This window comes from Diceros bicornis, chromosome 14 (genome assembly GCF_020826845.1).
Source record: "Diceros bicornis minor isolate mBicDic1 chromosome 14, mDicBic1.mat.cur, whole genome shotgun sequence".
Taxonomy (NCBI): Eukaryota; Metazoa; Chordata; class Mammalia; order Perissodactyla; family Rhinocerotidae; genus Diceros; species Diceros bicornis.
Genome location: NC_080753.1, coordinates 3,107,799 through 3,120,655, shown reverse-complemented (window position 1 = coordinate 3,120,655; position 12,857 = coordinate 3,107,799). Strand labels below are relative to the sequence as shown.

Here is a 12,857-nt window from a genome sequence, read left to right as displayed (position 1 = left end):
TCACAGAAATCTTTAAACAACACGTATTTAAAATAAAACAAGTTCACTGCTAAACCTTAGCCAGATATCAGGCAATAGAAACCTCAAATGGTGTCTCTTCATTCATGGAGCACCTGTAACATGGAGGGCCTGGGTGGAGTCAAAATGAGGCAGATCTTAAACCTTAGGTGATAAGAGCATGTGTACTATGAAACATAAGAAGGAATGGTGGCTTATAGACATTTTTTTAAAACCCCTTATATTGCTGGATATATTTTTTAAAAAGCTGTGTTCTTTGAAGGGAAGAATGCTTTTTGCTAAATTAGTGTGCCACCCAAATATATAGAAAATTGTGGGGGGGCCGGCCCCGTGGCTTAGCGGTTAAGTGCGTGCGCTCTGCTACTGGCGGCCCGGGGTTCGGATCCCTGGTTCGGATGCCAGGTGCACACCAATGCACCGCTTCTCCGGCCATGCTGAGGCAGCATCCCACATACAGCAACTAGAAGGATGTGCAACTATGACATACAACTATCTACTGGAGCTTTGGGGAGAAAAAGGGAAAAAAGGAGGAGGATTAGCAATAGATGTTAGCTTAGGGCCAGTCTTCCTCAGCAAAAAGAGGAGGATTGGCATGGATGTTAACTCAGGGCTGATCTTCCTCACACACACACACAAAAAATTGTGGGGAATGTCCAGCAGAAAAAACAGACTACACAAGGGAACATAGCAGCATTTAATATTCTAAAAAGGATAATATCTTGAAGAAAAACTAAGCAAAGATGGTGATCTAAAATTCCATTTTATGAAATATAGTCAGTTCGGGTAACATTATTATTACATAACATGCCTCATTTACATATCCTCATATTTTTGTTTATCCCAAAGATTCTGCCAAAATACTTAAATTTCCTACATTTAATCTTAGCGATAATTTAACAGCCACACTGGCATTTCTCAAGATGCCCAAAACAAAACATCATCTACTTTGCCTTCCATAAGACTATTCAGTTCCTTTGATTGCCGGAAAACTTAAGGATAACTGAGAAAAGGTGTTCATCAGTGTGTTCAATGAAGGAAAACTGAAATCAAAACCATTTCCTACAGCTGGCCACAATTTCAAATCATCTCTGAATCCTATAAACTGGGTTAAGGTTACAAACGTCCTCTCTCCCTGGAAACTTCAACAAGCAGCCGTCCCAGTCCTCAAATAAATGATTCTTTTCCTCTCTCTTCCCAACAGGAAAACCCAGCACCAAACAAGAATCCATGGGACACTTTCAAAAGCCCCAGTGAATACCAACATTACACCACAATCAATGTCTTAGATACAGAGGCAAAAGATGCTTTGGAATTGCGGCCAGCGGAGTGGGAGAAGTGTCTGAATTTGCCTCTGGATGTGCAAGAGGGGGACTTTCAGACGGAAGTCTAACAAAATTGAAAGGGACTGAGGTAGAGGCAGTCATTGCACTGACACTCGAGACTCGGGGAGCCTGCCATTACTATCTGGACAGTGTGGCTCTCTTGTGTCAGGACCTTCGCGTGCCAAATGTCAGCGGTGTTTGCGTTGGGCGACTTCTCACCAGTCGGGCTGGTGGAGAGGGACCCAGTGTACAGTTCTGACCACCCTGTGTTGTAAGTACCCGTGGAATGGATTTGTAAGGTAATCTTTATAGATAAACCTCAAGCAACGAATCATGTTGTAACCGCTTCATATGGTTTAGTTTTCAAAAAACTTCACCATGAAGCACAATGTATATATTTATGCAGTTTTTAAAGTTTATAACAGTCTGTTTGGCCATTACTACACTTTTTACTTTATAATATAAAAGCAAAGTTTTTGTCATTAAATGAATGTTTGTTGAGCTACATTCTTCATTGCTTTAAATGCAATAAAGTAATAATCTCACTTTTATATGAATAATATATTTCACATCTTTATTATTGCAGTTTTCTCTAGAAAGCTCTGAGGGCTTTCTCTGCTGCAGCTGTGTATAAAATATTTAAAATGTTGTATGGTGTAAATAAACTTTTGTCTACATATCAGGTTTTTAGTGCATTTTATTTTGGATTTGTTGAACGGAAATTTACATATTTATAAAGTTTTTTTCAATACGGATACTGAAAATGTATTCACGGTTTTAATGGCATACCGTGATTTCCCCTTTGAGGCTAATGATTTCTGAGATGTAGTAGTGGGTTTGTGCTTCTGTATTTTCTACTCAGACACATTTGGAACAAGGTACCATGTAAATGGGGCTCGTCAGAATCTGCCACCATCACACTCTTAAATAAATATTATGTTTTTTCTATCTTGTGGCAAAAAGACAACTAGTGGAAAATAGTAAATTATCATACAAAAAGTAATACAGGGGAAATGTTTTTATGCTCAGTAATGAAGTTCACTGCATGTTTCATGAAAAAAACCACTTGTATTGCAGTTCTTCATGGCATACAAAAAACCGAACTTATTCAGGATTTTAAAAATCTGTATATTCTCTAGCAGAAGGAAAGGGAGGAGGTGTATTTGGTGGATGCTTTATCTCTGGTTTGAAATTTGTGAAGCCTGAGGCGAGCGGCCTGCAAAACCATCCCCCTTGTCCCCTCTGATGTCAGAGCCACAGGCGGTGTCTCCCGCCCTCAGAGCTGCACTAACGGGGATGCGGGGAGGGATCTCAGCAACTTCCTCATCCTTTCCCGGGAGGCGAGACTGTGGATCTCAGTCAGAGGAAGGTCAAGGGAGTGGAGAGGAGACTGGGGGCGTCAAAATTCTAGAAGGCTTAGTTAGATGACTGTGTTGTTAAACCTAAGCCACGTGGTCCTCTGTGGTCCGTCAGAATCTCAAGTGAGCGGACTCCCGCTGCCCGTGACCTTGGGTCCCCTGCAGCCTCCGAGGGGGACACAGGGGCTTCAGCACTCAGCACCCCAGTGCGTGCACCGGGCTGGAGCCTGCACACGCTCGGCTCGGGCTGAACACCTGTCAGACAACTACCATGTTCTCAACACAAAGATGGCACAGGTATATTTTTAATCAGATTGTGAAAATGAAAGTGACATCATTATGCAAAAAATTTAACGTAAATAAGGACTGATTTTCAATAAAATAAACCTCATGCTAATTATAATTTAATTGCAATATTAAATGCCTTTTAAATTTATCAGACAACTTTCTGGTGATAGAAATGACATTTAGTAAACTTCTCTTTCATTTCTCTCTCTCTCTCTACATGCACATACACAAACACATACACGTATATACGTGTGTGTGTATGTATGTATATATTTTTATATATATATCTAAGTATTTGCATATAAATCCATATGCTCAGCTCCATCTAGTAACCTATAGAGTGAATGAGAACCATACATGCAGTTCTTTGTTCCAAACTGTAAAATCTTTATGGAAAAAAACACAATAAGCATGTGTTTGAATACAAATTCTATGTTTAAAAAACAAATTCAAAATATTAGACTAACATTCCTTTCAAACCGTAATATTCACTGCCATAAGATGAAAATCTTACATTTTTTTCGCTTCTCTTTTTCTCTAGTTCTAATAATTCAATGTTAGATTAACATGTAAAAGTTACCCAGAAGTTGCATGCTTAAATGTGAGGGTCGACCTTTTGGTTACTCTGGGAAGGATGTCAAGGTGCGGTGGTGCTTTGTGTGTTTTAATCTATAAGAAAAACAATGCAGGCCAATAGGTATCGAGGAATCATAATTTTCAGGAAGCTCTCTTCTTGTCCCTCCTTTTAAACTTCCACTGTACTTACACACCCACACACACACACACTCTGCCAAAGCTGAGTTGTGCCTTCCCCTTAGACAGTCCCGAGCACTTCCCTCCGAGCCCCTGCGCTCACGACCTGCAGCATCTTTGTGTCGTTGGCCTGGAAGTACCTCCCTTTCCTCCACATCCCGATTTTACTTATGCTTCAAGGTACACCTCGTATTTCATCTTCACTAACTTTTTAATGATTTTCCAAGTGAGAAATAATTTCTCCTGTGAACTCTTGTGCCACTGCTTCTGTACCTCTCTTAAGACTTTTACAGTCTTCTCTCTTGTTATTTATACACATTTCTGATAGCCTCTGGTGGACTGTAAGTGCCTGGAGGGCAGGATTCATGTCTGATCCATTTCTGTATCTCTTAAAGGGACCTAGCACAATAACGTTCACACAATAAACGTTGGTTGAATTATTTGTGGAATTTATTTTAGTATTGCATACAGTCATCCATGCATACCAAGGCACACATTCAGAAGTGTTTATCAAACAGCTATGGGACTATAGGACGCTTGTTTTAGGTAGCTCACAATCAATTAAAGATGTAAGATATGTATGTGAAACAAGTAATAATATTTAAACATTAATAAGTTCCTATTACCCTATATTATCTTTTTGTCCTCAAGATTACCACAAGAGGCAGGAATTAGTTATCCTAAAGAAGTGGAGGCTCAGAAGAGGTTAAGTGACCTGCCTAAGATCACCATAAATAAATGTCAGATCCAATCTTAGAGCCCAGGTCTTCTGACTTCTCCTCTGGGGCCATTCCCAGGACACTGTGCTGTTTCTGCTTGTTCCTTCTAGATTAATAAGTCCCCAGATCTAATAATGACAAGTTCCATGGAGATGTTTTTCAGGCAAGTAGTAGAGGCATAATACTGAAAGCATGCATCAACTCTCATGGGGGTGGTAAGGCCAGTAGCTGACCCAAAATAGCAGGTGATTGCAAATAGATTTGGGTCTATAATCCATTGTGTGGTTCTAATTGCACCTACTTTACTTTTCAAATCCTCTTAAAATGTAGTTAATATTTCATTAGTTTCGTGATTACCTACACATATGCAACAGGAGACAGAAGAGAGAAGCCAACCTGCATTTCAGATTGGTTTCAGACACTCTGTAAAAACATACGGTCACAATAAAAAAAAAAAAAATTGCAGTCAATAAACCATTGCTTCAGAAATTTAGTTTCTAAATTTTGAATCATTCTCAGCTTCTTAGAAAAACTGTATTAGTTTTCCAGAATTACCTATGTCAAAATCAATTCATTAAATTCTATAAATTTGTAATTCTTCATTGAAGAATGTGAATCAAATATGTCTCTAGCATGTCAGTCTATGCAAAGCTTTCCATGATGACAAAGTCTTCTTGCCTCTGAGACACTTCTGTAGTTCAGTTTGTCACTGGAGTAGTACAGCAGGAAAGAGAAGTAAGAACCAAGAACCATAGAATGTAGAGAGAAGAAATTTTGGTGGCCAATGAAAATGGCAGTCATTTTTAGGTGTCAAAAAATGAATCCAGATGTAGGTAAGGAGAGACTTTACTTGAAAAGACGATTGCAATAGGGAGAATGCTCCACCGGGAAGATCTACAAGCAGCTCAGACATCAGGCAGAGAGGGCTTTTCCTTTTCAGGGGAGAGTCAACAAGACTAGAAGGAACCGCATGGGGGAGAGTGGGATGGGCAGGTGTGTGAGCAGGTGGCCGAAGAGGAAATGCCTGTCTTGGCAGCCAGCCAGTTCTGGAGGAGATGGTCAAGGAAGGTTGTTCCACCGCCAGCGCACGGTTCACCTCCCTATACTTCTTTAAACCCCAGGGTGGGCCAAATGTCAGGGTCCTGGGGAAAGCAAGATGCCTAACTAAAGTTTGGTCAAGTTAAGTTAGCAAGTATTTTGTTCAGATGGTCAGTGGGGACAAACAGTTCAGCTAGTGATTTCTGAGACAAAGAACAGGAATTTGGAGGGTCTGTGTCTGACTTTGCCAAAAATAAACAAGAGGTTTGTCTCAGAGTCTTATGCTAAGCAGGCTCAGAAGGCTGGTTCCTTGCCATAAGTGGTCTCCTGGAACACAAATGGGTGGCGGGATTCCTTGACCAACACTGTCTTCCAAGGGCGTAGGGCTCAGGTAAAGTTCAACATTGTCACGGGGGGAGAAACTAAGCCCACTGGAATAAGAAGAATTTTTCAAAAATTGTCAATATTCGGCTGGTAGGATTAAGAGAAAGGATTTTCTTATATTAGACAATAGCCATGGCTCTTTAAGCAAAAATAATTCGACAGTGAAAGTGGAAAATATTATAAGTTAGGTGAGAACACCTAATTTCCTTTAATTCATCTCTTGGTTTGGACTCCTGCTTGTCCCTTTATACCATACAACTTGCTGGTACTGAAATGCTGGTTCAGAAATATTTATCTTTCTAAAATATAAAAAAACGGCACTTATAACCAAGTGCTTAAACTATCATTAATATGAGTCAGTGTCTACAGACTTGGCACCCAGGTGTCAAAGCAAAAATTACCCCTGGCAAAGTACACAGGCAGGGAAGACTTAATTCAAGACTATTGCAGTAGGGGAGAGAGGCCAGAACTCAGTCTGAACTTGACTCCACTCAGACAGACGGCTGGAACGTTTTTAAGAGCTGGGATGGGGGGATTGTAGGCCATCTGTGTTTGCTGTTTGGCCTCGCCCCAAAGAAATGTAAACATTCTTATGTCTTTATGACAGGAGGTAGCTCTACACTTGAGCAAGGTGCCTGCTGAAGTTAGGCTCCTTCCTGCCCACAGAACCTAGGAGACAGGTATATACAGTAACTTCCTTGATGACGGCATTTCAAGACATGGCTCAGGTCCTCGGGAAAGACATTCCTGGGCAGGAAAACTGGCAAGAAGCTTTTAAAAAGATTTACATCTCAAAGAGGCAAATAAAGAATTTACAAGTTTTCCAAAGTAAATTCTCTAAGAAAAGGCAGGTCAGGAACTGTGAGTCAAGAAGAAGTCTGTCTGAAGTTCACTTAAGCTGAGTGGAATATTAAGGCATTCTTGGTGACAGGTGCTTACACCTAAAAACCAGGTAAATTGACAAGACTCATCCATGAGCTTAATCCACTGGAGTACAGTCACCTCAAACCACCCACCAGAATCACCTAGCTTTTCCTCCCTTTACATAAAGACAATTCATTGTGAAAATGACTCTTCGGGTAGCAACCACCTGTGTAAAAGGCCTAAAAGCCTCTTGAGGAGAGTCCGAGTCCACCTTCCTCCTCACCAGAAACACTGGACTCCAGAAAGAGGGGCCTACATGCTTTTAATAAGAACTTTCAAGAAAAGTCATTCTTTTGTTTAATCAGCTCAGAGTCTGTGTCAACCTTTCAGATGAATGCCTAGCATTATCTAGGATCTCTCTCTTTCACTAGAATTGCATTTCTAAAGTTCACAGAGTATTTTATATAGAGCCTGGAAGATCATTTTATGTAGTAATTACATATGCTTTATTCTGAAGTGAACTTGAGGTTGTTTATAAAATACATACATGATGGGGCCAGCCCGCGGCGTAGCGGTTAAGTTCTCATGCTCCACTGCTGACGGCCCGGGTTTGGATCCCGGACACACACTGATGCACCGCTTGTCAGGCCATGCTGTGGCGGCGTCCCATACAAAGGGGAGAAAGAGGGGCACAGATGTTAGCCCAGGGCTGATCTTCCTCACAAAATATATATATACACATGAATATATTTATTGAACAACTATTTAGAATGAGTTGCAGTCTAGACTCTATGTTAGGAGGTGGTAAGTCAGCAGTGAACAAAACATGGTCCCTATTGTCAAGGGACTTAGTCTCTTTGGGGACTCACAGACCAACAAACAGAATTTCAATAATTTGAAGGAAAAGATGAAAAACCATGTGGAAAGCAAAGAAGAGGATGCCGTGGGAACCCTTGGAAAAGGCACTGATATATGGAAAATATGAGGAAGGACAATCAAGGTGACGCAGAATCTAACTTAGCACCTAATATGTATTCCCAGAGGTCCCAGACTCTTCTCTGGAACTGTACCAAGTGATGGCTCTGAGCTTCCTAGCAACCAATGCAAATATAGAAACCACAATTAGTTATGTGGTTCACAGTGTCCCTAAGATAAAAGCCAACATTTCCTCTGTAGAAGCAGAAGACCAAGAAATGCCTTCTGTGGACCCTCCTGCTGCATTACATGGTGAGTTCTTTATCAACAGCCTCCTTATAAATTCCCTGAGCTTTAAAGAGATAATTCTGGTGTTCCTTCTTGAAGGGAAATATGATGGTTAATTTATGTCTCAACCTGACTAGACCACAGTATCTAGATATTTTATCAAATACCAGTCTAGATGTCATTGTGACAGTCTTTTTTCAGATGAGATTTACATTTAAATCAGTAACACTTTGAGTAAAGCAGATTACTGTCCATAATGTGGGTGGGCCTCATCCAATCAATTGAAAGCTTTAAAAGAAAAAGACAGGTTCCCCAAGGAAGGGGAAATTCCTTCTCCAGCTGCCTTCAGACAAGAGCTACAACATCAACCCTTCCGTGGGTCTCCAGCTGCTGGCCTGCCCTGCAGATTTCAGACTTGCCAGCCCCCACAATCACATGATTCAATTCCTTAAAATAAATCTGTCCAAAAAATATATAGATGTGTACATATGTGTGTATACATAGACAGACACACACACACCCTATTGGTTCTGTTTCTTTGGAGAATCCTGACTAATACAAGTAAATACTTAACACCCAAGTACGATCACTAAAAACAATTTTTCACAGAGTCAAAACATTGTGCTACAAATACAAAGTTCTCCCATGATCTGGCTGAATACAAAAAAAGGAGAACATCCATTCTACTTCAAGAAATCACTCATAAATATGATTTCTCAAAACAGAGCTTTTGGTAATAATTTTTATGAAATTTTATGTATAAATATCCATTTAATCCAAAAGATAAACTTATAAGGCAAGTTCTGTCATTGTTTCCACTTCACAAATAAAGAATCAGAGATCCATAACTTCTCCAACATCACACAAGGCAGTAAATGGCAGAGCAGGATTCATCCTCAATCTAGCCACAGAGTCTAAGCTCCCAGTTATTCTGCTGAAAATGAATAGTTTTTTTGGCAGCAGAAAGTTCAAAATAAAACTTGCTAGCACGTATTTGGGATGATCTGCACAATCACACAGAAAAACACGGGTGTCCAGAAGACCACTTCCCCTCCACAGCGAAGAGTGCTGGAGGAGAACCACCAAGAACTTGCTCAGAACACACATTTGGGGTTGGTTCACCATAAGGGCACATGAGAGACAGATTCCGAAGTTCTACATCAAAGAACATCAAAATGATAATTTTTGCATAGAGAATATTATCATCAGGTTACTAGACCATGTCATGTCCATTAAAGCATTCTAAGTTCAGTATTCACAGAACATTTACCTTTTAAGTGATTTAATTTTCCAGTGAACCTTATAAACTGGTTGCAAAGTATAATCCAAGGTAACAAGTTGGTGTTAATTAGTCAATTAGATATTGACTAAAAATTGTAATTAGGGCTTTGAAATCGTGCATTTAAAGTCGTGCTTGCAGATAATGATCACATTGAAGGATGAGACTTCTTTTGGCCGCATTATTTCATGATCACAAAGTCACGTTATGGGGGTGCTCCAGGAGGCCACTTGTGTCTCTGTCCTGTAAGCTGGGGAGGAGGGAGATAACATACCCACTTCATCAAGAAGTGGTGCCAAGTCATTGATGTGGAGGAGCTGGGACACAACTTGGTTTGTCCCACTGTGAGTTCTTGACCCTTGAGGGGATCATTACCACGAACTTTGACTCTCAAGGTAAAAGTAAGACATAGATTATGTATAAGCATCATCGGCCAGGGAATCATAAAGGTAAATAAAAACCATGGATAGTCTTAGGTTGTTTTTTTTTCCTCACAGAATTCCCGTCAAAGTGAAGAAGAACATAACAACAATGAAAGGAAGATCAGTCGTGGGTCCAGAGCTCACTAGTGTTCAGTCAAATACTGGCCCGAGGAGACTGGACCTGTGGTTATTTTTCCCATAGGGAACTGCCATGCATTTGGGACGAAATGTCTAGCAACTAATAGCTCTAATTTTGGAAGAAGCAGCATGTTATTCTTAAAAAAGAATCTATGCCAAAAACTTTTCAGCATTAGCCCAGGGCAAGATTAATAATAATAGTATACAAATAATTGTATCGAATTTGCAGCCGAAGTTTTATATCTTATACAGATTTATAACACATAGTTGTCATTCAAGTTACCTAACAGAACTAATTTGAAAGGCCTTAGATATATTTCTGTACGAGCTCTGACCCATGCTTTAATAAGAACTGCTGAGTGCATGCCCAGGGGTTCTCAGGTCTGATCCTGGGGGACAGGGGACGGGGGACGGGGGCGGCGCAGGGCTGGCACCAGTCTGCACCTTGCTGATCTCCCCCATCACGGGAGCAGAGGGCAATCGAGCACCAGAAGCAGCTGGCAGGCCCTTCTCTTGCTACCTAACCTTCCCAGAGACCCAAGGGTCAGAAAAGCAGAATAAGGAATGAAGCAGATTCAGGCAGGGCCCAGAGCCCAGCCATCTCCTCATGTCAGCAGATTCCCTAGAGAAAGGGGTGTTCCCACACCTCGCTGAGCAAACAGACTCCCTGTGGGGCCGCCGCACTGAGGATTGTCTTTACTCAGTTTAGGATCCCGGCGTGTAGCCAGCTTTTAAGCACCTACACATTTCCTTTTCACTTCCAGAGTTCCTTAGACCCAACCTCCAGACAGATGAGCCGTACCAAACAGCCCTTCGATGGGAGATTTTGGATAAAGTACTTTATTTGCACAATTTCATTCTTGGTCATTCATCAGACAGATGAGACTTGAACCCACTTCTCTTCACGGAGACGGGCAAATAGAAGGTGCGCCACTTCTCATGCTTTGAACGGAGGCTCTGCAATCATTCTCGAGGTCCTCCAATTTCGCCGAGCTGCGTCCTCATTTGCTGGGAAGCTCATTTGTGACGCCCTGTTAGAGGAAACACGAGGGTGCGTAAGAGGCCTTCCTGGGGCTGCTGACCCCGTTGGAACAGTGCTTGGGATGGAGCACCAGCCTCAGGGCCGGCCAACTGCTTTTCTCCTGCCACAGAAAGGCCCAGAGGAAGAGGCCAAAACAACCTCTCTGCCTGCCAAGCTCGGCAGCGAATGAGAGAGTGTGTCACAGAAATCCACTCTGTGGCCTCCTGAACAGAGACCAGGCATTTGTCATCAGCACAGCTTCTCTGATTGAGCAGCAGATCATTTATCTGATGAAAAAACTTTATTAGGCTTTTAAAAATACCCGAATTGTAAGTAGGGTTATGGTCTTTATTGTTTTTATCTTTTGATGAAGATATCATAAGAGCATCATATCCTAGAGATTATTTTGTACGTTTTCTTAAAAAGGTGGTAATTCTAAAGTGCTATTGTGAAGTAGCCAAGAAATTGTTGATAACCACATTGCATACAGATTTCTCAGGAACCCAAGCAGAGACCCACTGCCTGAGTGTTTAGTCCACACATTTTCTGGAACATCCCAGAGCTGAGGCTGCACATCTTTCTGTTGACATCGGCATTATGACAAGCATGCGTTTATCCAGCAGGATGCTAGCCCTTGTCCACAATTGCAAATGCTTCACTTCACCGCAGCTGTGTGGAGACCTTCCTGACCCTATTTTAATTAGTATAATTAACTTCCAATGCTATAATTCTAGCATGGTAGATTTTTTCAGAATTTACCACTTGACACTCAAAGGGAAAAATCTCTGAAAATTATTTCATCATTAAAAGAAATCATCTCGCTTCCTTTAACTATGCATCCAAGAAAAGCTGGTAGGCATTCACAGGCATCTGCCTAGTTGTATGTCATATTCTTGCAAAATTGTATAGTTCATACACCCTCTGGTCAAGCGTGGGCTGCTCCAGAAATGCTCGCTGTGCTGAGGGTGAAGCAGGCTGGCACTTCAGTCTACTTCTTGCTCACAGCCACATGTGCAGAAATAACGGTCACGTAGAAATGACTCCCTTTCTCCTAGGTTTTGAGTTATACTTACATAAGCCTAGGTATTTCAAATTTCTACATACAAGAAGCTTTTCTGCTATTAAAAAATTTATAAAAACTCAAATGGGAAAGAAGACTTCAAAAATATAAAGAAGAGGGGCTGGCCTCGTGGCCTAGTGGTTAGGTTTGGCGCATTCTGCTTTGGGGGTCCGTGTTCAGTTCCTGGGTGCGGACCTACACCTCTCATCGGTGGCCATGCTGTGTCAGTGACCCACATACAAATAGAGGAAGATTGGCACAGATGTTAGCTCAGGGCAAATCTTCCTCAGCAAAAAAATATATATATACATAAACAAGAGGATGAATATTGATTTACCACTCTGCATGGTGATCAGTGATTTTTGGCAATATATGGATTAAAAACAGGATGATTATTTTTGGGGGCTGGCGGATAAGGAAGGGTAGAGAGAAAGAGAGGCAGGACAGGGAGGAGAGTATGAGAATGAGAATTGACAGCTAGATTAAGAGAAATATAAAAGGCAGATGTAGAAAGCAATTTGGGGATAAGAAAAAAAATGTGTGCTTCTCTGTCAGCCAGAAGGATGTAAGCCTCATAGGGATTACAGAGCATGTAGTCTTTGGTGAAAACACCATGCAAAAAGAAAGGCCAAGAAGCCTTGTAAGAGTGGGGAATGGCCAGACATGGTAGACACTACAAGGAGAAGAAAAGCGGACGGGGGTGGAGATGCAGACAAGACAGAGATACCAACAGGAATGTGCAGCTACAGGGTCCTTTGTTAAGACTGGTTTCCAGGGTTTGCCAGCTGTGTGCCAGTTGTTGCTGTGAAAAATGAATAAATTCTTAATTTCTTTTCCCATACACATTTTTCACCCGTGTGTCGAGGGAAAATTGGTTCTCTAGTAAATGGTAGAAAATCACTGGGGAAAGTATGTATGGTACCTTAGAAATATTGTGAATATCTAGAGAAACTAACGCCGTTTTTTAATCATCTTGAAGTCCGCTTTTAT

General features: G+C 41.3%; 1 protein-coding gene across 1 annotated transcript in view; it reads left to right on the top strand.

Moving 5' to 3' along the window:
• ADGRB3 (adhesion G protein-coupled receptor B3) overlaps nucleotides 1-1,676 on the top strand; it is a 661,473-nt gene extending 659,797 nt beyond the window's left edge. The window contains exon 32 of the mRNA XM_058554075.1: nucleotides 1,220-1,676. Within this exon, the coding sequence (XP_058410058.1) occupies nucleotides 1,220-1,408 (189 nt within the window). The 3' untranslated portion in view covers nucleotides 1,409-1,676. The remainder of the gene's footprint in view (nucleotides 1-1,219) is intronic.
• The last annotated feature ends 11,181 nt before the right edge of the window (nucleotides 1,677-12,857 follow it).